General features: G+C 30.8%; 2 protein-coding genes across 2 annotated transcripts in view; both read right to left on the reverse strand.

Annotated features, from left to right (window-relative positions):
* The window catches only part of LOC136969030 (ATP-binding cassette sub-family C member 4-like), a 44,977-nt gene extending 42,262 nt beyond the window's left edge, over window positions 1–2,715 (reverse strand). The window contains exons 1-4 of the mRNA XM_067263101.1: window positions 2,674–2,715; window positions 2,307–2,470; window positions 1,798–1,923; window positions 1,233–1,482 (exon numbers count right to left, since the gene is read on the reverse strand). Coding sequence (XP_067119202.1) covers window positions 1,233–1,482; window positions 1,798–1,923; window positions 2,307–2,470; window positions 2,674–2,715 — 582 coding nt within the window. The remainder of the gene's footprint in view (window positions 1–1,232; window positions 1,483–1,797; window positions 1,924–2,306; window positions 2,471–2,673) is intronic.
* A 1,260-nt stretch (window positions 2,716–3,975) lies between these two features.
* Window positions 3,976–20,500, reverse strand: LOC136969031 (ATP-binding cassette sub-family C member 4-like). Its single transcript, XM_067263102.1, has 4 exons — window positions 20,439–20,500; window positions 14,798–14,908; window positions 4,301–4,406; window positions 3,976–4,227 (listed from the first exon to the last, which is right to left on the reverse strand). Exons 1-4 carry the CDS (start codon window positions 20,498–20,500, stop codon window positions 3,976–3,978), a joined length of 531 nt encoding a protein of 176 aa, XP_067119203.1.
* Window positions 20,501–27,510: the final 7,010 nt, after the last annotated feature.

Raw genomic sequence — 27,510 nt, forward strand, 5'->3', positions numbered from 1 at the left:
TTTGCGCCTTGCAGTTCGGGGTACGAAGACCGCTTGGCCACTGGTGGGCTAGAATGAAGATAGAAATTATTGATTGACAGAAATTAAATAAATAAATATATATATATATAAATGTTGCTGTATATGTAGATAATATAACGAATTTAGCCTCTGTAATCCAAATTATTATTGGTACAGCAATCTCAATGGCAAATTGATTTTTCTTCTTAATCAATCAAATTAATTTAGAACTTAAAAATTTAATATTTTTCCCAAGAAAAAACATACTTGAACATAATATAAAAATATTCAGAGTACAATAAAGTAAATTAAGTAAAGTAAATTAACAAAATTCTAGATAAATTTTATTGTCATTTTAAATTATGAAATTGACAATAAAATTTTAACTAGAATTTTGTTACTTACACTTTATTTGATCTTACAAATAAATGTATTTTTTATTGATTTAATTGATTAAGCAAATTGATTTTATTTTTTGAAAAAGGCTAGATGATGTAGCCTTTTTTAAAAAATAAAATTAATTTGCCAATGAGATTGCTGTGAGATTCGTCTACCAAAAATAATTTGGATTTCAGAGTCTAAATTCGTTGTATTATTTGAATAAATATTTTGGAGTAAATTTTAGACATTATCTACATTTCCGATATAAAAACGTAACTGCTGAGTTTCGTAGCAATTGGTTTAATGACCTAGGCGTATATAGCAAACAAACATCCAAACATCCACTTTTTCTAATTTATATATATAGATAATTATCTTTATCTAAAAATATTAAAATTAATTATTTTATACAGTAGAGAACCGAAAATCGGAATCAATTGGGGACTGGGGTTGTTCAGATTAAAGATTTGTTCCGATTACGGTCTATGTACGAAAAAATATATTAACCTGTCCGATGTTCAAATTTTTCTCCGTTGCGTGTCGCTTCGCGTTGAATTTTCGTCGATTTTAAGCCTAACGAAAATTTTTATAATAATAATCGAGGCTATTGTATCGTTAAAAATTATTTCTTTATTTTGTACAAACAAAATAAACATATTAAAGAATATTGAAACATGAAAATTATACTTTAGAAGTAAATTTAGTATCAAAAACGTTCGATTCGGCACGACACAGTCCGACTGAAAATCGTGCCGATTACCGGCGATTCCGATTACCAGGGTGCCGATTTACGACTCTCTACTGTACTTCTAATTAAATATACGTTATATACTATAAACTAATTATTTTACCTGAATTCTTTTCAACGAAACCCAAATTTCTCCAATGAGATTGATTGCTTTCGAAAACAAAGCAACGGTGCCAAAATAGATGAAAATCGAAACGTACATAGTGACAAACACAATTTCAGCATTTAAAGTGCTTCCAAACGAAACCATAGCGAGGAAAGTAACACAAGTAAATAGTCTTGACACAGGATATCCCAATGTCAATGGTATTCCTCTAGCATATATAAACATTTTCACTTTCTTCATTTCTTTTCTACAAACAGAGCAATTATGAACATAAATTAATGTAAAATATAAATAATTGAAGATATTGGGACACAAATATAATACGTCACTTTCGATGGTTGTAGAAATTCAAAAAGCTTAAAAGCGTTCTTGAATTTCTACAACCATCAAACAAACTACATATTAATAAGCCATACATACTGTCGAGCTATGGACTTGTAATATTGCTATTTATCTGTGATTTTTTAAAAAAATTCAGAACAAATTCAGATTGTGAACAGAATTTCCAGGGAATAAGGTTTTCTACATGAAAAGAACATAAAAATAGTATAATTATACTTACTTCCTTATTTTCTCTATTAACGAAGCGAATGGCAACTCCCAAGTGTACATTTTAACTAATCTCATGCCGGCAATTATCTCGTTCAACAGATTCAATCTTTCATCTCCCAGTACAGCTGCCTGCAATCTGTCATTATGCAATTTATTTAAAAAATACATTTATTTGTAAGATCACATAAAGTGTAATTAACAAAATTCTAGTTAAAATTTTATTGTCAATTTCATAATTTAAAATGACAATAAAATTTATCTAGAATTTTGTTAATTTACTTTACTTAATTTACTTTATTGTACTCTGAATATTTTTATATTATGTTCAAGTATGTTTTTTCTTGGGAAAAATATTAAATTTTTAAGTCCTAAACTGATTTGATTGATTAAGAAGAAAAATTTAATTAAGTAAATAAAATGCTGCTAATATAACTGAGTTACAGAGTAGTAAACACACTATACCTTTTTTCATTTCAGATGTATGTATGTCATAATTATGTAAAGTAAAATAATAATTACCTGAATTTTGAGTATAGTTTGCCCAACACAATTTGTAACGGAACGTACAGAAGTATGACCGAAATTCCTACTAAAATGGCCCATCTGCAGTATTGCCAAAGCATCACTACGGCAGTAATCAGTAGAAAAGGATTTGTGAAGAAATATGAAATAGTGAACATATTCTGTGAATAAAATATAAATATTTAAACATATAAAGTGAAAGATAACAAAGTATATAATTTACATGTTTATTCGAAAAATTAGAAGAGTGCCGTAAAAATTACAAAAATAGTTTATTTTAGTTGTGCAAATAAATTTTCGTAACAAGAAGATATTAATTAACACGATAAAAATAATATTTAGAAAAATAATCATATAAACTTACGCTAGAAAATTTGTTAACATCATTTGCTAGAAGATTTACCATTTGTCCTATATTCGATTTTGCCAGAGATGAAGAACTTAGATTAATTGCCTGCATAAAAATATTTCAAATTAAATAAATACAAAATATAAATCCAAACATTGTTATTTATCAAAAACTTAATATAAATTTTAATATTTTTTAATACGATAACTTCATTTTCCTGCGAATAACGCGCGTCAACGTATTCCCCAGAAAATATTTAGAACAAAAATGAAACATTTCCATAACCCATATGATATGTACTATGTGTATAGGAACAGACGTTGCTTTACTGGGAAGAGGGCTTATGATTATAATTGGCATATACTCCCATCTTTATCGAAGTTACTTTAAACTGATATAACGGACGAGTTGTATTGACCAAAACACCTATAAATTACACTTATCACTAATTAAATTATCTCTTTTCTAGTGAAACGAAATATTTTCCATTAATATCACAATAAATATTAAAACTGAGACTGCTGCATTAATCCCAATACAGCATAAATTTTATTACCAATACAAAAAAAAAAAGAATTATTTTCAATACAGAAAGTTTAGACAATACCATAATACGTGAACATCTTAAAAATAAATGTAATTTATTTTCCCTGAAACCTGAATAATTTACATTAAATATGAGGACGTTTTAACTTTCTATACGAAAATTTATAAAAAGTATGCTTGAGTGTAACGTAGTAAGACCATTTATATGGTACTGTACCTGTTATAATGGTGCATCGTTATTTCTATGTGTTTATATATATGTATGTTTCAACATTATATTTTATTATATAAAAATACGGATCGTCAATAAAATATATTTTCAATTTTTATACTTTTCAACTAATGTTTCACTCAGTGTGATGATCCATAACATTTCATTTTTTTATAACATCCATTTTAAAACACCCTCAACCCTTTTAATGCATCTTAATAATTACCGAAATACACACCGAACTATACCTGCGTTAGTTAGTACTTATTTCTAATTTTACTTAAACTATAAATATTCAATCTAGTTTATATACTACATAACACAAAAGGTAACATTGTGACCCCAAAACGTACAAAATCCATGAAATATCACAAACCTTTAAACCAATGCAAGTCTCCTTCCATTAAAACAGTATATATGGTATATAATGTGAAAAGAAAATAAATAAAGCAAAAAACTAAAAAATTAACTATTTTCATTTAAAAGGTTAAAACAAGTTTAAAATCAAAATGACCGCATAAAATGACACAAGTTAAACGAACAAACAGGAACAAAAACTACTATACGTTTCTAATAATATACTTGATACTTGCCTTATTGTATATGACAGTGCATAAAGCTACCTTTAACTTCATGCCTAATACGTCTGTTATAAAGCAGTTACTATTATATGTAAACAAATAAATCGCTGTTAGGCCACAAAATCCTGCTGCTAATAAATAAACTTTTGGTTCATTCCATTCCGATTTGTTGTCAAAATAATGTATTATTAATCCTAAAATGTATGCTTTGCTTGTAATTACGACAATTTCCTGGAAATACATAATTAAAATATTATAAATCATTTTTAAAGGCAAAAAGACTTTCAATCAGTAGGCACAGTACCTGAATAAATACAAGTAAAATTACTATTAAGTATTTCCACCCAATGAATCGTAGTATTGCTTTGACTGTGCTTGGATTTCTCTTCAGTAATTCCTTATTCCATTCTCTGAAAAACACAGAAAATTTCTACAAGTTAAGAAGATACTACATTTAAATTTTATAATATTTTGAAGCAATCACAATTTACTAATCCGTAAGAAACTACGAGTGATGTAAAAAGTTATCACTATATTATGCCTTTCTAACAAAATAAATTCTATAATACACTAAAAAATTTTAAATATATTAAACCTTCTTCTGGTTTTAAAAAATCGCATCTCAGTCACACAGCATACACCCATTGTAAAAGCATATGTGCTTCTGCTTCTATAAAAACGTTTGTTATGTCACGCATACTATTTTCCTGTTTATTCAGATTTTATTCACTCTTTGTTACAGTATTGTTGTTAGTGAGCTATTCGGGTTTCTCATTTCCCGGTCTACTGCTAGTCCCGAAATTCCGAGATAAAAGTGAACTGTTACCCGGGATAGAATTAATTATTTTTAAGATATACAACATATCTTGAAATCAAATTATATAATTATTTTTTATTTTTAATGTAATTTAATACGTTCTGCAACCTTCAAAATCATATTAATAATGCTATGTAACATATATATAAAAAATTACCTTTCAGTTATGTAGAAAGTTTCACAAAGAGAAAAAATTTATTAAAGTTTACTGGAAACTGCATGCAACAACAACAACAACAACAAAAATGCTTTGAATAAAAGATACAACAGTATAGGAAAATCGACTAACAATACAGATGAAATGAAAAGAACAATTTTCATTAAAATTTTACCATGTAAGAATGTGAACATCCTGACAATGACCAAGAGAAAAATATCTGAAGTCCATTTGAAAAACACAGATTTAATTTCTGTGTCAACCTCTTGTTTTGAAGTTAGTTTTATCCGTTACAAACGCTGTAGTAAGAGCTTAGGGATTAATGTAACTGGACAGTTTATACATAGTGAATTGAAAATGCGATGAGCAGCAGCTGAAATAAATATTTTTGTAAACATTTCAAATCATACATATTTTAAATTCATCATATTATTTTAAAGGTTTCATTACTTCAATTCCAAGTTATTCCAAAAAAGTTTCTATCTGCTGTACAGCTTAAAGTAGGGTCAACATAATTCTACCCTCTCAACTCAAACTTTCTTTCGGCCATAACATTTGTAGCCACTTGTACAAAACGTCGTAAAACATGCAATAATTTTGCATTTATCTATATAAAAATTCTTCGTGATTTTCCGAATATAAAGTTGATATGTGGACTCTTTTTGCTTCGTCAATTTTAAAACTGACTGAAGATGATACTGGATGATAACTGCCAGAACAAATCGACTACAAGATACACCAAACACTACTCAACAACGCCAGTTGTTCCAAATTTACATCATTTCTATAACGCAGAAATCTGAGAAAGTTATTATTAGTAAAGAAGCTGATTTGCAGAAAAACCTTACGAATGACTACTTCTACACCTCATTTCACCAAACAAAAACGAGTTAAAAATGTATGAATCAATTTACTGAGATTTAATTAATGTTTTTCAAATAAAATTTTCAGTTGACTAACTTTTTATGAATAATATTATTAAAAACAAGCATGAATCAGAGTAACTAAATGTATTGCTAAGTGTGAGAATAGACAGGGAGAATAATTAGCATTAATATGTAAACTAATAATTTAGAATTATTTTACGACGTAGTGGGAAAATCTTAACAGATCAAATGAAAGGGAAAAAACAGACTTCCTACACTTTCTATTATGTCCGATATTAACGACGAGTAAACCGACCAAGATAACTCCCAGCACTTATTTCGAAGGTTTGACAGCTGTTATCAAACCTATGAGGTAGAATGAGTAACAATACCGGATACAGAGAGGTCATAAATTTGATAAACTGTTCGATTTCTGACACTTAGTATAAACAACACGCGGAACGTAGCGAACTTAGAACATATTGCATCATCTGATGCATTAGTCATTTTCCCGGCCAAACGGGTATAAAAAGGGATGGATACAGACCTCCGCGCGGCCATCAACAGAAGACTCGTCAGACGTCAACCAGACCCCCTAGCCCGCAATACTCCACTGCGGACTCCAGCTGACATCGGTGATAACATCCCAGTAAACATAGGACCATCCGCGACACACAATAACAGCCCCCTTCTGCCCGAAGTTGCCCTCATTCTCGCCAAGTCTCTGACGGCCCACTGCCAATACTCCGCTGGATTTAGATTTATATAATGATATATTTATCATAGGCACAGTACATGTATTGTAATTCTATTGATTGTATATATATATATATATATATATTATATATATAGCAAATATATAGCTATATATATATATATATATATATAGCAAATATATATATATATATATTTGAATTTATTTAATTGTGTGCAATGCATTAGTAACAGTGTCATTGCAATTCCTCTCATTTTACACAAACCATTGCTTGCGTGATGCCTGTGAGATGATTGTAATTGTTTAAAGTGTGAAGGACAAATAGACGAAAAACTTTATCTTAAACGTTAATCACTTTAAATTTCAACCGTTTAAAATTCAATCATCTTATCAAAGAGCAAAATTAAAATCCATAACAATTAATTCCCACGGACTTGTTTCCTTGTTGAGGATGACCCATCTATTGTGTCACCCGGATCTTTTGATAAATTTCAAATATTGGACGCCAGACCCTTAACAACAATCTTCTGACCTCATGGAAAAAACCCAAGAGGAAGGCAAAGAACAAGGGAGGACGATGACAAATCCAGGCAGTCGTCATCTGGTCGTTCAACTCGGCCCCAAATCCTGTAGAGAAATTACTTCGAAAAATCTCTGCAACCATCAAGCATATTCCAGGGCGTTATCCAACCTGATGATCCGTTTGATATTCCTCTGTGGACTTTTCCATTCTTTTGCGGATTATTTCATCCAAGACGTCGTTGTTGAATATAAATTAATCGGGACTCGTCTGCTACACTCCAAGTCAAGAAATCCAGTAGCTTTAAGCCAAGACTTTTAACAAGGTATTTATCAGCACGCGAGTCGTTCGTTAACTCTCTCTCTCAGAATGAAAAAATACGACCGGTCTCGCAATGACTATTGGATAATGTAACCATGTTTAGTACCGCCTGTATACCTGTATTTATTTTTGTTAATATTAAATTATTATTGCTAGTTAACAGGGATTCCGAGTGAATCACTTTCTCGTCTCTCTCTACTAACCTCTACTCCGAATTCAACCGCTTACCCCCACGATCTCTCGCGTGACGTAATAACTTGCCGTCTCGACTTCCGGATCCTTAGCGACTCGGTGGTGTCACATCCTGACGTGGTTTCAGAGAGACACCGATCTTAATGTCACAAAAATATCGGAAAAGGGTTTTAGTAAACTTTTCAAAATCAAAAGCTTGTGTCGCCCCTCACACATGTCAGGCAATCAAAAATGGGCTAAAAGTGAAAATTATGTACAAATCGCCAGAACAGCTGGTTTTATTGCAAAAACTAAAATAATATAACATGAACAATTTCTGGAGTATTTCAAAACTTCGATTTACTTTTGGTATAAATATGGAGACAACTAAATATTTGAGTGAACAAGGTGGGAAGACTATCACTCAACTTTCAGCAAAACCTAAGAATTTTCAGAATGCCATCTGAATATATCAAGTTTAGTCTCACAGCACTAGTTGCACCATTTTTAGCCCAGCCAATCCCATAAATGACCTGCAAAAATGCCTTCTTATTATTAATACATTAAAATCAGTTTTAAATATTAGAATTCAAGACCGATACTCCTTGGGCCTTTTTCCGCAATCCCTAATGGCAAAAAATCCTCTAAGAATTTTATTTTTTATGTTAATTAATTATTACCACTTAAATACGAATCTAACATTAAGAAAATTTGCGGGAAATAATTCTTGTGAAATAAACACCTTCAAAAAGTGGTTTTACAGAAAAACTATATAACAAGTTAAAAATAATCGTTAAAAATGCTTTTATTTGATAAATATAGCTGCAGGAAGTATTATTCTTTCATTTAACAATGCGTGAAATTTCACACCTGCAGTCTACATTTTTTACAAACCAATTGATCTTGAGAACAGCTGGTGTCAGCTTTCCTGAGTAGTTCTCATGTACAGTACTTTTCAGGGGAATATCAGTTTAAAGCTGGAGGGGAGCTAACCTACCGTGTCTGTTCAAATATAACACAATATTTCTGATTTTTATGCTATTAAAATACGAGCAGACCCGAAAAAGATATGAGAAAAAATTTTACTGAATAAAAAATGAAAAAAACTTGCTGTTGTCATAAAAAACATTCAATAGTGTTTTAAAAAATTTTACAGAAGACAATTAGATCAAATAGAAGTTTAGAACAATTTAATTAATTTTATAAAAAAATTCCCATAAAAATATTAGTGCAATGAATTATGTAATTAATAAATCGTTAACAAACATTTTTCGCGGTCAAAAAATTCATAAAATTTTCATAGGTGATAGATAACGATGTACAGTACATATGCTGATTCATACATTTTTGGAAAAGTTATAAATCACTTAAGGGGCCTTTTTTGAGGCCCCTTAAGGCCTATAGTGCAGCCCGACATATCTCGGGCTAAGGGCTTAATGGGTTTTAAAAAGACGTAGTACTGTTACAAATGTTTTTCGTATAAGAAGCTCAATTATAATTAGTTTAAATGAAACAAGCATTTATAATTTTCCATTGTCATAGAAGTCATTTAGAGCTTCTATGAGACTTGAGATAGAGCCTTACAACCATGTTATTTTAAGTAGTATAAAAACGCAGAATGTTTATTAATTAACTAGTAGGTAGGCCGGGCATTGCTCGGGCAAAAGTAACGATAGCGAAGATTAAAATTATTACTTTATAGTCACAAAAGAAAAAGAGTAATTTCAACAACGAACTAAGTATTTCTAAAGAAATGTCGATTTTGAAATTCGAATGTTCTAATATTCTTCGATTTTCACGACGTCTTCTTATTATATCGTTCGATTTTCATCAAATGTTCTAAAGAAAAAAAGTCGAGTAAAAACCGAACTAATGTGTTTAAATTTGAAAATCGAATATGTTCTAACATATTACCCCTTTTCTTTCTTTTTTTTTCCAGCGCCCGTAAATCTTGCACGTCGCTTTCCCTTGTTCTCCATTGTTACGTAACACTTCCATTGTTACTTAACATTTCCATTGTTACTTCACACTTCCATTGTTGATGGAAGTGTTAAGACTTAATCCCGTCCCTCTTCCCGTGGGGAAATATTTTAAAAAATCCTTTCTTAGTGTGCGTTCTCGTGACGTACCCTAACTGTGTACCAAATTTCAACTTTCAACTTTTTATTGTTTGGGCTCTGCACTGATTATTATTATTATTATTATTATTATTTTCAACTTGTCTCGATTATATATATAGATACAGAATGCAGATTACATGTTTTTAAATACTTGTTATTTAGAGTCATGTTGACAAAAACATAAAGGTTAGCAAGTACTCAGAATTTTATAAATGCTTATAATTCATTACCTTTTGGTAAAACGGTGTGATAAAGTATTTAAAAATTAAACTGTCATTACTTTTTGGAAAAAAAGACGGAATAAAAGCAGTTACGTACAGTTTACAGTAAAATGTTATTGTATCTTGTGAATTAATTCTGAATGTAGTATGAGAAATAGGGTCTTTAAATGGTCTAAATAGAATAGAAAGTGATTGTCTGCTGTCTGTTTAACAAACTGTATGAGCTCAATCTGCATTCACATATACGTTTGAGACATTAATTAAAGTATTTGCATATTGCCTAAAAAAATAATCCTGGAGAATTATTTGTTATAGCTTAAATTGTGCCTTTTACAACACTAACAGCATAAAACTTGTAAAAATATTACAATATAAATAATTTAAAACTAAATATAATAAACAAGATATTTATAATTAAAGTTCCACTCTAAAAGGAAAACTACTAGACAAAATGTTCTCAAACTTGGTAATAGTTTACGAGACGTCATAAGATTTTATTCCATTTAACGAAAATAGTTCAAAAACTCACCACCAGCAGGAAATAGTGCTGTATGCAATATCGTTGAACGAAATAAGAAATGAAAAAATTGGTTTAAATTGTTTTTAATCGTTTCTAAAAGATGTTAAAAGCATGTTCAATGTGGCGTCCTCCATTTTCTCAAAGCAAGTTAAATCGCATTACACTCAAACCTGTTTTTGTGCGATATTTTATATGTGCAATGTGTTTTGTGCAATTGTGGGAAACGCCGGGAGGTAGGACGGAAGTCGGACCTCCTTGTTCTCGGCGAATAGGTCGGCAAGACCCGCCCCACTGTCAAGGATGGCTAATTTTGCGCGATATCCCGACTTGTCGGGATCGGTCAGTTACTTGTCAGGTCGAGTGGAGGAGTGTGTGTGGAGTCGTCGATAAAGGAAGGCAATATCCGTATAACAGGACAACACAGATAATGGTTTATTGGAACATAGGAACTACTACAGAAACGCTACGCATCCCGTCCCTAATCGCGGGAGAGAGAGAGCTCACAATTGTTAGGGGATTCATACCTCTCGGTGCTCGATTTTGATCGAGGAGTGGAGTCGGACTCGGCGTTTTCCTGGCGGTTGTGGCAGGTGGGCGGCAGGATAGGCTTGGCGGCTGAGGCTTCGGCGTCTCGACTTGGCTTTCGAGTCGGATTCGATCGCCGGGCAGGTCGTCTATTTCGGACGTCAGCTCCCCCGTTCTTAGAGATCTCCCCCCTATTTATACTCTAAGTCCCTTCCGCCACGATCACCAATCGCGATCGAGGATGGTGACTTGAGTTCCGTGACTCAGGTCGGATCCTGAGAAGAAGGGAAGTGAGTTTGACGGCGGAAGATTGTACATCCTTCGAAACTTGATCGTTATCGTGGATCGCGATCGTTATCTCCCGAGAGGGCTTCGAAATAATTAAAATTTAACACTGGACAGGCCTAATACGGGTTTCACACAATTATTTTTGTGCAGTATACCAATTTGATTGAAATTCATATACCGCATACAAAAAATCACACAAAACAAATCGCGCAAATAAAAAATCGCACAAAAAAAGACCGCACAAAAACAGGTTTGAGTGTACTGTGTTTTCAACAGTAGATCTTAGCATATCAGGAGGAATGTTACGTACATGTTGGTGTGTCGCATTTCTCAGTTCTGCCAAATTGTTCATTTTCATTTTCAACCGATGTATTTGGTATTGCATACAGCGCCATTTTCCGCTGGTGGTAAGTTTTTGAACTATGTTTTGGTGGAAACAAAATCCCACAACTTTTTGTAAATTATTACCATGTTTGATAATATTTTGTCCAGTAGTTTCCCTTTTATGGCCATTTTAAAGTATAACTTTAGTTATAAAGACCCTATTTTTATATAATGTAACAAAACTGTTTAAAGGGCAATCTTGATTGCTTAATATTTCAGCCAACTCATTTCATAATCATTACCTAGGTCTCAGGTCAATTCCACAATATCTACGTTATCTGTAATCACAGTTTTATTACAGGTGACAAGAATACTTGTGATTAAACAAAACAATATAATCATTATCGCATTTTTTTAGTTTAAAAAAATATTTAATTTAATCTGAACAAACATAAGAAATTGGTAAACTTATGTGAAATCCGCACATATCAGAAAAAAATGTAACGCGAATTTTTTTCGAAAGATTGTAGACATCCGCCGATAGAAAAACTATCGAATAGTTTTGGATCGGAGGTTTCCCTAATTGTCAGCAATCTGATGGGAAAGTTGAAACATAGGTGTGAGAAAATGCGTTGTCTTCGTCAACAATGACGATCACGTATTCCTTTCCCACGACAATCGAATAAAAGCGCGAGCCCCAAGAAGCTCATGGCGATCCAAAAAAAGTTATACTTGACAGAGTGAGGCATTTGTCTCCCGGCACAACGAAAGGAAAAAACTCTGATAGAAGACAGATCACGGCGTCGAACTTCTATACAGCTCGCCATATCGTTTAGGACTACGATTCCTACGAACGGATCGACGCATATCGTTCATTTCCTTATAGAGGTATTTTATTAGCGAATTGTGAACTCTCTCTCCGGCAATAGGAGTAGGCTTAGCCTAAAGCGGCCCTTAATATATATATATTTAATATTTTAATTGCATTTAACCGAGTTAGCGTTGTAGACCTATGTATAGTAACTTTAGACATTAATAAATGCTTAGTTATTTTAAATTAATAAATTTAATAAAACAACAATTTTCTAATCTGGGTTGCTGTATCCTTAACCCTGAGTGAATCGCTAGGAATCGTTCTCTTACTTAGGTCGCATGGGTCTGTCAGACCCGCCATTTTTATTTTGAAATTAATAAATTTTTTCTATCGCGTAGAAGAACTACAATTTTTCCGTTAAATTCTACGCTTTGTTTTCTATTTAGTAGTATAAATTACTTTTGTATTGACAAAATTGTCTTTTCAATATTTATTTTTACGTAATTTGATGAAAAAAACACAAAATAATAAACATATCAAATTTCAACTCGCTGTAAGTTATCTGACGTTTCACCGATAATCATCGGGTTTGTTTGCAAATGGGGAAGAAAGATCACTCATTCGTGTGAAGTCAGTAGAAATTCAGTACTACTGCTAAAAATTTTTATAATAGACCTCGCGTTACCCCCTATCGCGAGAGTCAATAAACATTAATTGTTTTATGGCTCTATTAAAAAATGCTTTTTTCTGGGTTTCAAATCGACTAATTGACAACTGTTTTATTTTGTTTTACTCATTAGAATGTCTTCTTCAAGATTTAACAGATAGTTTGTTAGATTTTTACACATGAATTTTATTTTTAATTTTTAATGTGATATAGTCGTGTGTTAGGCTTAACTCGATCACCTAATTCAAAAATTGACATCGGTCAAAATATTATTCAATCTATCAAAATTCTTTGTTGATAGTTTAGATATAAATGTTTTCTCTGCACGAAATGAATCAATCGAAAAAATAATGAGAGGACCATCAAAAATTCGGCAATTAATGACATGTTCTCGATTCTGTAATTTGTTTTTTTTATAATATAAAATATTCACATAATAAAACTTTAAAAAGGCATCCATATCAATATCTGAATGTTATCAAAATGCAATTATCAAAAATTTTATAATTTTCACAATTTGTATTATCATAATTTAGTTTTGAGTTTTTTTGTCGCGCTTTGTGTATCGCGCGACAAAACAGTCGCTACGCGATCAAACGCAGCGATTTCATTCATAATTACTTGTTATGTAGATCGGGCTAACTTTTTAGGTTTGTTTTGTTGTGCCGCGATGAAAAATGAATAAATAATAAAAGCAGATTATAATTAAAAATATTTTTATCAGATTAATCTGGATTATTAGATTATAGAATAATTATAGCTATGCGATATGATTGTCGCGTAGTTGTAATTATTTTCCATATATCTAATTTCTTAATGTTTACTCATCTGAACACTGTCGAACATTTAATTAGCAATTTATAGCTCATAACGCGATTAAAACAAAAGAATTTATAGCGATTGTGTAAATTCGATTATCAAGATCATTTCCGAGGGGGCAGGATATTTCCCGGAATTTTATAGCTAGACTGTTTTCACAAGTTTCTGATTACTTAGTAAAAGTGAAAAAAAGCCAACTTGCATCGCCTAATAAACGAGGAATAATCATAAATTAATTATAAAAGTGATAAATAAAAATTATATGAAAAGAATAAAAAATAATTAAAATAATTAAAAATTAATTAGACATTACTTTTAAAAACAATATTATAACAAAAAAAACAAAAATATAAATATACAAATAAATAACGATATGATAGGATTTAATAAACACCGCGCGACAACTTAAACGCGATAAAGTTATTGCGACACTCGCTATCGGCAACGGCGACAAATTAAACGGTCTTTTTTTACCCCCATCATGAGTCGCATGGGTCTGACAGACCCAAAGTATTTTTTTTCTCAAAAATGAGCGTTGCTATTCAAAAAAATTTAACAGCATGGTAATCGGGTTAGAAAGTTAGAAGAATATTAATTTTTTCAGATTTTTTGGAAAATATTCAATATTAAAAAATTTTAACTAAAGTTCGCGCCGGGTCTGTAAGACCCGTGCGACTCAACTCACGGAGGGTTAATTAAAGCCAATTTAATAAGTCCTGTTAATAGATAAATACTAGTGGACGAAATAAGATTTTATTAGCTTAGTTATTTTATTTAACTTGTCTCCTGTCACTCGCAAGCATCTGTTGACTCGCTCACCTCCCTCGCCACGCGATAAAAAGCAATCCGAAACAACAGCGTGGACATGTTTTACCAACTCGACGTGTAACTGGTAATTAGGGTATTGACCTTAAACCCTGGTATTCTCACACTTACTTCTGAAGCATATTTCCAAGGTTCTCTGAAGTATGATATTTGGAAGTTTCGTATAAATCATCTTCTTTCAAAAGTCGCTTTCTTCCGTTATTTATTATTGGAAAAAGCCAACTGAAAAAATAAACAAATTATTTGTTATCGTTTCGTATAATTAAATTGGCAAGTACTCGAAATTTAATGAATGTTTTATAATTTATTTTCTTTTGAGAAAACAGTGTAATAAAGTATTTAAAAACCAATCTATAATTATTTTTTAATTATTAAAATCATAACTATAATTTCATGAAAGATGATAAATAATATGTAGAATACATTTCAATCACTAAGTGTCAATTGACAAAAACAAAAAATGTAAAATTATTTTGTATATTACATCATCCTTCTAACTACTACAATTACAATTGTACTTAAAACATTTTTTAAATACAGTAGAGACTCGTTAATCGGAACCCCGGTAATCGGAACGATTTTCAGTCGGACTGTGTCGTGCTGAATCGAACGTTTTTGATACTAGATTTACTTCTAAAGTATAATTTTCATGTTTTTATATTCTTCGATATGGTTATTTTGTTTGTACAAAATAAAGAAATAATTTTTAACAATACGATAGCCTCGATTATTATGATAGAAATTTCCGTTAGGCTTAAAATCGACGAAAATTTAACACGAAGCGACACGCGACGGAGAAAAATTTCAACATCGAACAGGTTAATGTATTTTTTCGTACATAATCGGTAATCGGAACAAATCACTAATCTGAACAACCCCAGTCCCCAAGTGATTCCGATTTTCGGTTCTCTACTGTAATATGAAGTAAATACAGTCAAACCTGTTTTTATGAGGTCTTTTTTGTGCGATATTTTATTTGTGCGATTTCTTTTATGCGATTTTTTATTTGCGAAATTTTTTTTGTGCGATTTTTCTTTTGTGCGGTATAGTTGGCGACTAGTCTCGTGCGATTTGTAATGTCTCACGTTGACTTATTATAGCTATATAAACTTATTATAGCATAAATGAACTTATAGTAATATTATTGCATGAATATGCGAAAAATAAAATAATTTATTTTTTAAGTCAACAAAACATCACCTGGACAAAAATATGTAAAACAGACGATAGACCAGACGATGCAGTCAAGTGCTGACATCGGTTGTCAATAAATTCTATTTCGTACGGTTTTGAGTTATTTTCTATGTGAGACTTTTTTATGCGGTCTCTAATGACCGCATAAAAATATTTTTTTAATTGTGTTGCGAAAACTATTTTTTATAGCCACTCGTGAAGTTTCGTGCGATTTTTATATGCGTTTTTTTACGCGTTCCCTATCCATTGCATAAAAACAGGTTTGACTGTATATAATGTAAACAAAACATGCAATACTAGTACCAAAATTATCAACAGTTACAAATGTTCAGTTACAGTAATGTTTATGTTGTAAGTGAAAATTTTATTTTCAAATTTCTACTTATCCATTTTCATGAATGTACACTGTTCCCAACTTTTCGTCCATAAATATCGCTACATTTTAAAATAAAATTCGCTAATTTTTCGCCACAGTTATTTTGAAAAGTCGCTACTTTGTCGCTACTCAATAAACAACAAATTTTCAAATCATCAAAAGGCTGTATTACAAAACAAATTTATTGATACAATACAAGAAAAGTTATACACATAATAGTTGTGTTACAAAAACAATTAACAAAAGTAATTGATTTACTTATTTATACTATTGACCAGTACACGGTAAAATAATTCTCCAATCCTTTCTGAATTATGGAGGCTCAAAGTTGATACCTTACCTGTGTTTTGCATTGTTACGCAAATAATTGTCATATACATATTAATAATATAAAAATTTTATTTAGGGATAAAATGTAGTGGAAAGAAAATTTAAGGAACATTTTGCAATTATTATGCAAAATAATGTAATGAATTTAAATAATGGCGTGATACCCGCGGAATGCTGGGAAAATCTAATCAGACAAAAATTGTAAACCCAATGGAGAATTGTGTGAATGGTGTGTTTATCACTGATGGCAAACTTGTACTACATCTTCATCAAATTTTAAATAAAGAGTAATTTTTTGTATTCATTCGCAAGTGTGTCGACATTAATGTCAATTTGCATAATTTCAGTAATTGGTTTTAAATTGCACATTTTATTGGCATCAAAAATATTGTTTTTATTCAAAAAATCGAAATTTTTATAAAAATGGTTTCCAATTGAAAATCTTTTAAACGCTTCACTAACTGCTTTTTGGTAAAACTTTAGACATTTCAAAATAAATAATTCGTTGTCCGTTTTACTTAAATCATTAATCAGTGTTCTCGTGGTTATCCCAACATTAATTTTTTCCGATAGGCAGTAGATTATGTGGATTATATGCATTAAGAGTTTCAATGTGATCATCATAAGCCAATAATACTTCTGGTTTGATAAAATTAGAGTCTAATACTTTAATAAAACGAACACTTTCATGTAAAGATGAGATATTAAAGACTTTTCAGATTTGAAGAAGGCATTAAACTCATTGAATAAAGGTAATATATATTTAAAAAATAATAGACAAGCTTTAACGTATGGATTCTGTATTTGATAAAAATAAACTAATATTGTTGATTTTTCCTTCAAATTCTGCGACTCGAAAAACTTCAAATAATACATTCCATTGATTTATTATACAATCTACACATTTTGATAATGCTTGCCATCGTGGTTTGCTGGGACTTATTATTTTAAGCTGCAACTTTTTCATATAATCCTGGAAATCAGAGCATTGATTGTCGCTTTACACTTCGGCACTAACAGTACTAGGTGCGCACTGTGACAAATGCAGGAATTTATTATTACATTATTATTATTGGCTAACAAGTGGGTTTTAAAAGATTCTTCGTCTCCCGTCATTACATTTGCATTGTCTGAACAATATCCTACTATTTCTATATTCTATATTCTATAAAAATAAATTTATATTTCTCAAAAATGAAAATATAAAAATCTCAAAAGTCGTTATTTTTGCTGATCTGTTTTAGAGAGACGTAGCGGTTACTGCAAAGTCACTATTGTTGCGACAAGTCGCCACGGTTGGTCGCCACGGTTGGGAACACTGGAATTGTCACTTAATGATGATGTTAGGGCCAAGATGATGACATCCGATTCGAACATTTTATTCATATTCATCTATCGTTTTTACAAAAAAAAAGAAAAAATAGAAAATTTAGAGTTAGTTCAAAAAGAGTAAAAGAACCGACAAATTTACTCATAAAACAAATCGGTCATAAAAACTTCGTTCCCATGAAAATACGTTTTTGTAGAAGATGAGTGAACTGTTTTCTCATAATTATGTCATTTAATCTATCATTGGTCCAGAGAGATCATCACCCACGACGTATGTGGGGAAATCTCGAGAAAGGAGCCCCCAAATAAAAGGCGGAGCGATGACGCATCACGGGGAGAGAACTACTAACATTTGTTTAGTGCGCGCACATCTTTGGATTATCGCCTCCCGCCGCCATCACCGTTCATCCTCCCAAAGTGATCCCACCTCAAATTCTCCCACTTCTGACAGATCAACATATCCTCACAAAACTCTTCACTTCGACTTATCTAGATGTTAACGAACTTACGTTCTCTGTCAAGACTGCCGAGAACTTTCTGCTAACGTTAAAGGACTATTCAATATTCACCTTTATTCCGAGGTATTTACTCTACTCGCATGATGGAAGACTTAGGGCTACTACCACACACAAACAACGTTCATGTGCGATGTGTAGTTTTGACTGCAGAGTGAAATATAAGCACAAACACGTCCATTTATATATACATAGGTTATTAATAAAGGATAAAATGTTTTATAGTCGTAAATTGTTTTATTAGTAAATGATTATGCATTTTTGCAGAAAGAACCTGAAGTAATTAATATTTGTATTACATCTAAATGTGTTGTTTTCTGAGCTGTTGTATCTTGGACTCTTTGGTAAACCATTGTATAAATATTTTGCATATATATTACTGAGGAGGAATCAGCGAAAACTTTGGATCCGAAATGCATTTAAATAAAACATCTGGAAATTAAAAGTTGTTTCCGACTAATTCTTGAACTTCATTAAACAGTCGGACTAGAAGGATGTAACAATTCATTTAATAGTCTATAAACTTTTAGGTGGTTAGATAAATAACTGATTAAGCCGAATAACATTTCTAAGTTTATCAGAATAAAAAGTGTATAACCTTGTGACGGCACAAATGCTTACTAATTGATTAAATTAAATAACTAATTTAATTAGTAATAAAGTAATTTTGTAAAAACTAATTAAAAGCCTGCTTTTAAATGTGTAATGTAAACAAAATTATAGAATGTCAAAATGTTTCCACCACTAGAATTTAATTAATATAACGTTTAATAAATTTTATCTCCGGTGTCCCGACAAACAGTGGGGCCATTGTCAAATATATAGCACTACTATTACATGCAAGAGTTTTCTTTTATCGAAAAGTGAAAAGTGTCGGAGGAAGGACACACGTTAACATTATAAAAATATAATTATTTTTTTATTTAAAACTAAACATCGAGTTCTGTGACGTTGCGAAAGACCTAAACGCAGAATCCAAAATTCAAATATTCTTATAGTACATCCGCCATTATTAATTTTTTTTCGCGTACTCCCTAATCATCAAGCGCCTACTTCAAGGCATACGCATAACCCGTGTTGGAAAGTGCATACTTATACCATAGGTAATAGCTTAGTTTTTCTTAGTTAGGCAACAAAACAGCGTAACCTTGCTGGGCCGCTCGAGACGAGTTAATAATAATAATAATAATAAGTGCAGAGTCTAAACGGTTAGGAGTTGAAAGTTGGAATTTGGGACACAGTTAGGGTACGTCACGAAAACGCACACTAAGAAGGGATTTTTCGAAATTTCTCCCACGGGGGAGAGGGACAGGATTAACACTTGCCATCAACAATGGAAGTGTTAAGTAACAATGGCAGTGAAGTAACAATGGAAGAGTCAACAATGAAAGTGTTAAGAGAAAGCGACGTACAAGATTCAGATGCATTTTTTTCGTTTTGGGGAAATCGAACATATTTTTAGACGCATCTAAAAATTCTCTAATTAGTCTGGAAACAGGGGGACCAAATTCCTTCATTGTGTGTAAACGGATATGGTTGACTATAACGTAATAATCTTAATCTTCGCTATCGTTACTTTTACCCGGGCAACGCCGGGATTATCTGCTAGTTGTTAATATACGATTCTACAAATAACAGAAGTTTACTTGAATGTATAATATGAAATAAATAATTAAATTGACATTTTAATTATATTTCACACAATATATTGGAATAAATGTGTCCTAATTATATCGAAGAGAACAGTGTCACACGCAAAAAAGTAAAAGTATAAAAGTATAAAAAATATAAAAGTAAATCATTCTAATTCGTGTTACGTATATATAGATTATTTATAAACACATAACTTTCACAATATCCTGCACAGAGGAAGGTAGGCATTTTTCCATTTGGAGCTGATAGAAAATTAAATGCAAAAATATAGCTTAAAAGTATTGTCCCAAAAAATTAAATAATTATGGTAATCATAAAATTTTAATAATTATAAACATTAAATAATATTACGTACCAATAAAACAAACGTGACAAAACGCCAGCTGAATCGTACGTGTTACTTCTCTCTTTCTCCATTTTATATTAAGAATATTTTACATCAGAAATGTTTTATATACCGCATCTACAGTGTTTTTTATAAATCTACTCGTACATATCTCCCAGATATGCAACGCAGTATATTAAAGTGTAAAGGTTTAGCCAGTTGCGTGTAATAATACACACAACTGAATAATAATACCTTGATAATACCTTGAAGTTTCAACAAGATATTAATTAACAGTTTAATGATGTTTCAAGAAAAAAATTTGTCTTTGATATAATTTAAATTTTAAATATGTTTTAGTACACTTAAAAAAATTCCAAATGTATTCAAAGGAAAGAATTGTCTGATGTTTCATAAATATATTACAATTAATAATTCGATGTAGTAAATAAGCTAGCAACCACTTACTTCGATTGGAAATTAATTTTGGTTAAATTTTGTTTATTTCTATAGATCATTGATGCAATTAAATTATTCTGACTAAATTTCATAAATGTTTAAGTACATTGAATATATTTACTACGAATATTTCCTTGGCATAATTTATTTAAAACTAATTTATCACTATCAACATTCAGATGTTTGCTGTCATTCGTCATATTTGCAAGTTTGCTTAAATTAAGTGATAAAAACACATAATTTAAGCATCCCTTGTTATAAATTATTTTCTATTATTCGAGTTTTTCAAATAAGTCGAAGTGTAGTTGTAAATATGTTGTTAACATAAAAATCATACAATGTTTGCTAGCGCACAGGAGGATTGCTTGTTAGGAAGTTGCCGTTGCTGTATTTTTTTATACATTATGTTTGTTAACTCGCAGCGTCCATCTTTATTGCATGCTATTTATATTTCTCAATTATTCACAAACAAATTTTTTGAAATATAGTTGTTCAATTTTAGTAATTTATTTCACAAAAATTTTTATGCACAGTATCTAAAATATATAAAATTTCTAAGATAATATAATTCTAATAAAAAAAATAAAATTTAAACGTTTAACTTCGAATAATTTAATGACTAAATATTCTATTATAATATTTTATGTTATTTTCACTTCAGAATTTTTTCAAACTAGTAGTTAACATTGTACGAAAGACATTGGAAGTACAAACCATGCATGAAGTGACTTTGAATTATAAATTTTGTTTCAGTGACGTCAGTATATTTATCTCATCCTTGGTATAATGTTTTCAGTACTTAAACTGAATATAAAAAGACTGTGTTCTATTTTTAAAGACTTATTTCTATTTTTGTTTAGTAAATTCATTTCTACGGTAAATTACTCAAAATTTCTAAATTATAAAATTCGAACATGAACTAAATAATTTAGTGTTTGCAATACTCATATGAAATATTTATAAGCATTATTAAATAATAAACAGTTTTATTGTATATTGCTTTCGATGTATAATTTGAGAGTTTCGAAGTATTGAAATTATGCTGCACATTAAATGAAAAAATATATTCTGATATTTGACTATATTTGTTAAACTTTATTTATTTTCACAGTAACATTAACTTTTTAAATATATATTTTTATATATTATTTTCATTCTAGCTTACAGTTGCTTTTTTATAAGCTATATCGCTTTTTTAAGATCCGCGGATAAAGGGATTAATTGTTATGAAATATTATAACAAAATATTTTATTTTCGATAAAATATTATTCACACAAAAGGATGTACATTAGTCGTTCCCAACAAAAGGAGGAAATAAACTTCCTTTCTAGGCTGAATTAACTTACTTTCACATGATGAGTCAGTTTTACCCGCTCTGCACATAGTACAAATTTCGTGCGACAGCCGTCTCTATAAAAATGGGCGTTTTCCCGCCATTCGGGGCAGCATCGGGCAGATCTCCGTAAGAAGATTGCCATATGTAATTCAGGGCAGTTCATCGAAGTGCCACAGAAAGCAATATGCTGACATAGAAAAGTCTTCCCACCAAACTTAGTATAACGTGCAGGGCCGGATTTACATAAGGACATTTGGGGCCGGTGCCCAGGGCCCCCACAAAATAGGGGCCCCCGCAAAACTATGTTTGAACATAATTTTTTTTTCTATTACAGCGACAGCCTAGTGTGGCCTAATCATGAGGGCCACAGGCAAAGAAAACCAAACCCGGGATAACCTACGAAACAGTCGGAAAATTTCGGGAAAAAATTTTACATAGGTATTTTTCAATTAAATTAAAATAATTAGTTTTACACAATAAATATATGTAAGTTTACAATAATCTTATTTTTAAATGAAATTTACAACTTCCTAGTTCAAATCTAATTGAAAGTACAGTATTTTGTGTAAATTTTCTAAATCATCAAATTTGCCTACTCTTAAAGGGGGGCCCCACCGAATTTGTGCCCAGGGCCCCTGGATTAGTGAATCCGGCCCTGATAACGTGCGCACAGAAGATTGTTCCTCCCGTCCCACATTCTCCAGAATGGTTACCCGCATGTCGATACTTAAGAGCAGATGAAACCTCAAGTGAAAGTAGTATAATATTTGGAACAATTGTAAGCTCTTTCTCTCTCGTATAGCATTCATGTCCGATATACAAAATATATAGTTAGGTTTAGGTCTTTTGATATGATAGTCTTGCCACTTTATAATACTTGTGTACTATTCTATATATATTTTATGTTATTTTTATATACGTTTCTTCGCAAAAGTATATTCATACAATTGAATATTTTGTACCAGGTATGTATAATTGTATATCCATCACAAATTTTATTTTACGGAGTAAGTTTTAATAATTTTATTTTTAATTTTAGCCTTTATATCGTGGCTAGCAATTTCGACTGTAATTGTGATATTGAAAATTTACTTTAAAAAAGTTTTGGCTCAAGACCATATAATGAAAAAGAAAACATTATTAAAAGAGAAAGACCAACGCCTACATTAAATATAAGTACTTCGACAAAAAATTTGTTCGACATTTTCACGAGAAAATTTATCAAGACGTACAATGGCTTTGTGGATGCATAAAAATGCAAAAATTGTTTTGTTGGCCTCGCCTATTATTTTCAAATGAAATTAGTGTGTGGAATCAGAATGGCTTTGACGATTTAAATAATTTGAGTAAAGCTAGAAAAAGACACGAAAATCGCAAATGTCGCATCGATTCTTTCGTAAAATTGAAGCAATTTGGAAATCAAAATAGAATAGAATTTAACATTAGTAAACAATATAAAATTAATATTGAAAATTATAACAAGATAGTTACGGCTAATAGATATATTGTATCTAAATTAATAGATATTACATGTTTTTATCAAAGCAAAAATTGGCATTTAGAGGGCACAGGGAATGTATTGAATCTAATAACAGAGGTAATTATATTGAACTCGTTTCTTTATTAAGTACGTCAGATAATCAATTAAAAATGCATTTAGAGAAGTCTACAGTTTTTACTGGCTTATCGAACAAAATTCAAAATGAGCTCGTTAATTCGTTAGGAAACGTTTTATTGCAAGAAATTGAAAACGCAAAATTTGTTGCTATAATTGTAGACGAAACAACGGACATTAGCCACAGAGCCCAGATGTCGACTGTATTTCGTTACGTGAAAGAAAACGGTAACGTCGAAGAAAGATTTGTGGGCTTTACTGATGCGAGTGAGAACAGAGACGCAAATTCGTTATTCAATCACATTAAGAGTTACTTAGACGAATTTCAATGCACTAAAAAATTAGTGGCACAAACACACGACGGTGCTGCCGCAACGGCCGGACAACATAATGGTGTCCGAACTAAAATTAAAGAAATATCTAAACATGCTATTTTCGTAGACTGTTACGCTGACAGATTGAACCTAGTTTTTTCTCAATCTGTTGAATATATAAAAGAATGTAAAATATTTTTTCAAACTATGACAGGATTTTCTTCATTTTTTTCTAAATCTTCTAAAAGATCTCACGCCTTAGACCTAGAAGTCAATAAGCGTTTTCCTTTAGCCACACCTATTAGACGGAATTACAATAGCAGGATTGTAAACTGCGTTATGGAGTATAAAGAAGAATTAAAACTTTTGTTGTTGAATATGGTTGAAAGTCCAGAACAATAGGATTTTGATACTACAATTGCCGCAAGAGGATTATACCATTATTTAATAGATTTTGATTTTCACTTTTTATTACTAGTTTTTCATCAAATATTTGCACATTCAGATATCCTTTTTGATATATTACAAAAAAAATTTAATATAGCATATTGTATTACTAGAATAAATCACTTTATTGATTTTTTAGGACAGAAAAGAAATGATTTTGATTTGATTTGGACGCTTTGAAAAAAGATGAAACTTTTTTAGAAATTCAACCAAAAAGAGGAATGAGACATACTGATATTGAGTCTAAAAAGGATTTATATGGACGTCTGTTTTATGAAATAATGGATACATTGATACAAAATTGTATTGACAGATTTGCCGACATAAAATCTCTAGAATTTTTATCACTTTTAGATTTTAATAATTTTAAATATTATGAAAAACAATTTCCCGAAGAGAGTTTTAATGCTTTACGTAAATTTTATGCAGACTTTTTTGATTTATGTAAATTACGTAGTGAATTGCAATATTTATATTCGTGTCCGAACTATATTGGCAAGTCACTCTTAGACATCAAAAATATTATAATTAATGATGACCTAAACGAAGACGTACTAATAGAATTATATGGTTTAATATCATTACTTTTTACAATACCATCTACCAGTGCGTCTGTTGAGCGTAGTTTTTCAACAATGAAGCGAATTCATACATTGGCCAGGAACACTCGGTCGGAGGAAAGATTGTCGTCGCTTTCTATAGAAAAAGAAGTTTTAAATACCTTGATGGAATCAACGACGAGTGACATTTATGATAAAGTAATTAACGACTTTGCGGAAAAACATCGCCGAATAGAGTTAATTTATAAAAAATAAAAAAAGAAACAAGTTTTTCTATAATTGTATTATGTATGTATTATTTGTATTTTAGAACTAAAGTACATAAATTGTTTATTTTTGTCATTCGCACGTACGAATGGACCCTAGACCATCACTGACGCGCAATTAACTGATTGCCGCTGAAAGTCGGCTTCTTACAGAAACACAGCTTCCCTATCATCAAATCTCACGGCACGCCACTGATACAGGAAATTAAATTATTTAACTGTGCCTGAATTGCTTTTTATAATTCTAACATTTTTCGTTTAATATGATATTCTGAGTTTATAAATGTATAATTTATAAGGGAAACTTCACAAAAAGTACATTGTTGCATGAAATGTCAACTAAACTAATTATTGGGCATGTCTCAATTAAATTACGTAGACACGCTGTTCAAACTATACGAGTTCAATATCTTAACAAAAATGTAAATCAAAATGCACAGCTAAAGAGAAATTTTGCGCTGCCGAATGATGAATGCGCACACTATATACGTTCCTAATGATTAATCGAAGATTCACCTGTATTTCTCTATATTAAAATAAAAATTCTGTTTATTGCTTAAACTATTATTCCTTTACCCCTTTATAGTTATGTATATAATATATATTTGCTATTTAGTAAGAAATGAAATATTACATTAAAAAGCTCCGATAATAAGTTGCTACACATTGAGCCATCAAAAGTTGTGAGGGAATCACTTACGATATTTGATTATTACAAACTTTTTCTATCCTTAACTATAATAAAACTAGAAAATATTTAACATTCGGGATAAGGTGGGTTGTATAAGCAATTGTAAATGGCAATAACGAATAAAATGTTCATTATGTCAGACCCTACTCGAGACATAACACGATCCCGTTTATCTCCCGAACCTCTCGACCTTTATCCACTAAAATTCACTTCAATTAATCACGCTCATACACACATACACAATCCTCACTGTAGAATTTAAATTTCTTTGGATAAAAGCTTCGAACAAGGTGAACAAAAGCGTGACCTCTCCACACACTAAATTCAATACATGCATAAAAGAATCGAATTTTTTATACATTTCTCGACATATCAACGTCCCGGAACGTCTCCAAAAATATAAAAATCTCGGGAAATTATTTCTCACCGATAGCTATCCTTTCCATTCTTTTTCTACATTTAAAATATTAATGAGTTTAAATGAAATTACATACCAGAAAAATGCACGTGAGAAAAGACCAGCTGAGTCAAATGGATTATTTTTCTCTTTTTCATCCATTCTATATTAACATATGGCTTCGTAATATTCTGCACACTGCATAAACAGAAATACTAGTTACATGTGTATAAATGTAATGTAATGTCAATACTCTAATAAAATATGTAAGTGTAGACGTTTAACGAGGTATTTATATTACTGGTTGGTTGATTTCATCATATAATAAACAGTGAGATTATCAATTATGTAAAGATTTCATCGAATCAATGAAAAAATTCCAACTTTATGCGAAGGAATAAGTTATCTAAAAATTTCTAAATATTATTATATAACTTGTAATAATATATATATATATACATTCATTACAGGTCATTATTAATACGGTGGAAGGTTTATAAGTATTTTCGTGTTTTTTCTATAGCACTTTTGTATTGGTCACTTTCAAAATATTCTACACGTATCTGTTTTGGAAGTGTCTATCAAACATCAGAAAAACAAAAAGACATACTTAAAAAGTACATTTGATACAATATTGTAAATACTTACATAATATATTAAAGTTATTTATTATATTTTCATTATATTATTTATATTACTATAAATTATTATTATTATTATTGCTTTTAAGTAAGTTATTTTCACAAAATAAAACGTAATAACATCAGTGGAAAATTGTATTTCATCGATATAGTTTACAAAAAGTTGACGTATAGACAACACAAGTGATGCTTGCTCGCTTTCTCTACTTTGTTATATATAACCGTTCGCTGTGGAAAAATTATTAAGAGTTCGTTAATTGTTCGTAACTATATGCACGTGTTAAGTTCTATTCATTTAGATATTCAATGATTTGAAAAACGTATAATTTATCTGATAATAACGTTTAATTACTATACTAATATACGATTATCAGA

The sequence above is a fragment of the Centruroides vittatus genome, unplaced genomic scaffold (genome assembly GCF_030686945.1).
Source record: "Centruroides vittatus isolate TY-2023 unplaced genomic scaffold, ASM3068694v2 contig_1695, whole genome shotgun sequence".
Classification (NCBI taxonomy): domain Eukaryota; kingdom Metazoa; phylum Arthropoda; class Arachnida; order Scorpiones; family Buthidae; genus Centruroides; species Centruroides vittatus.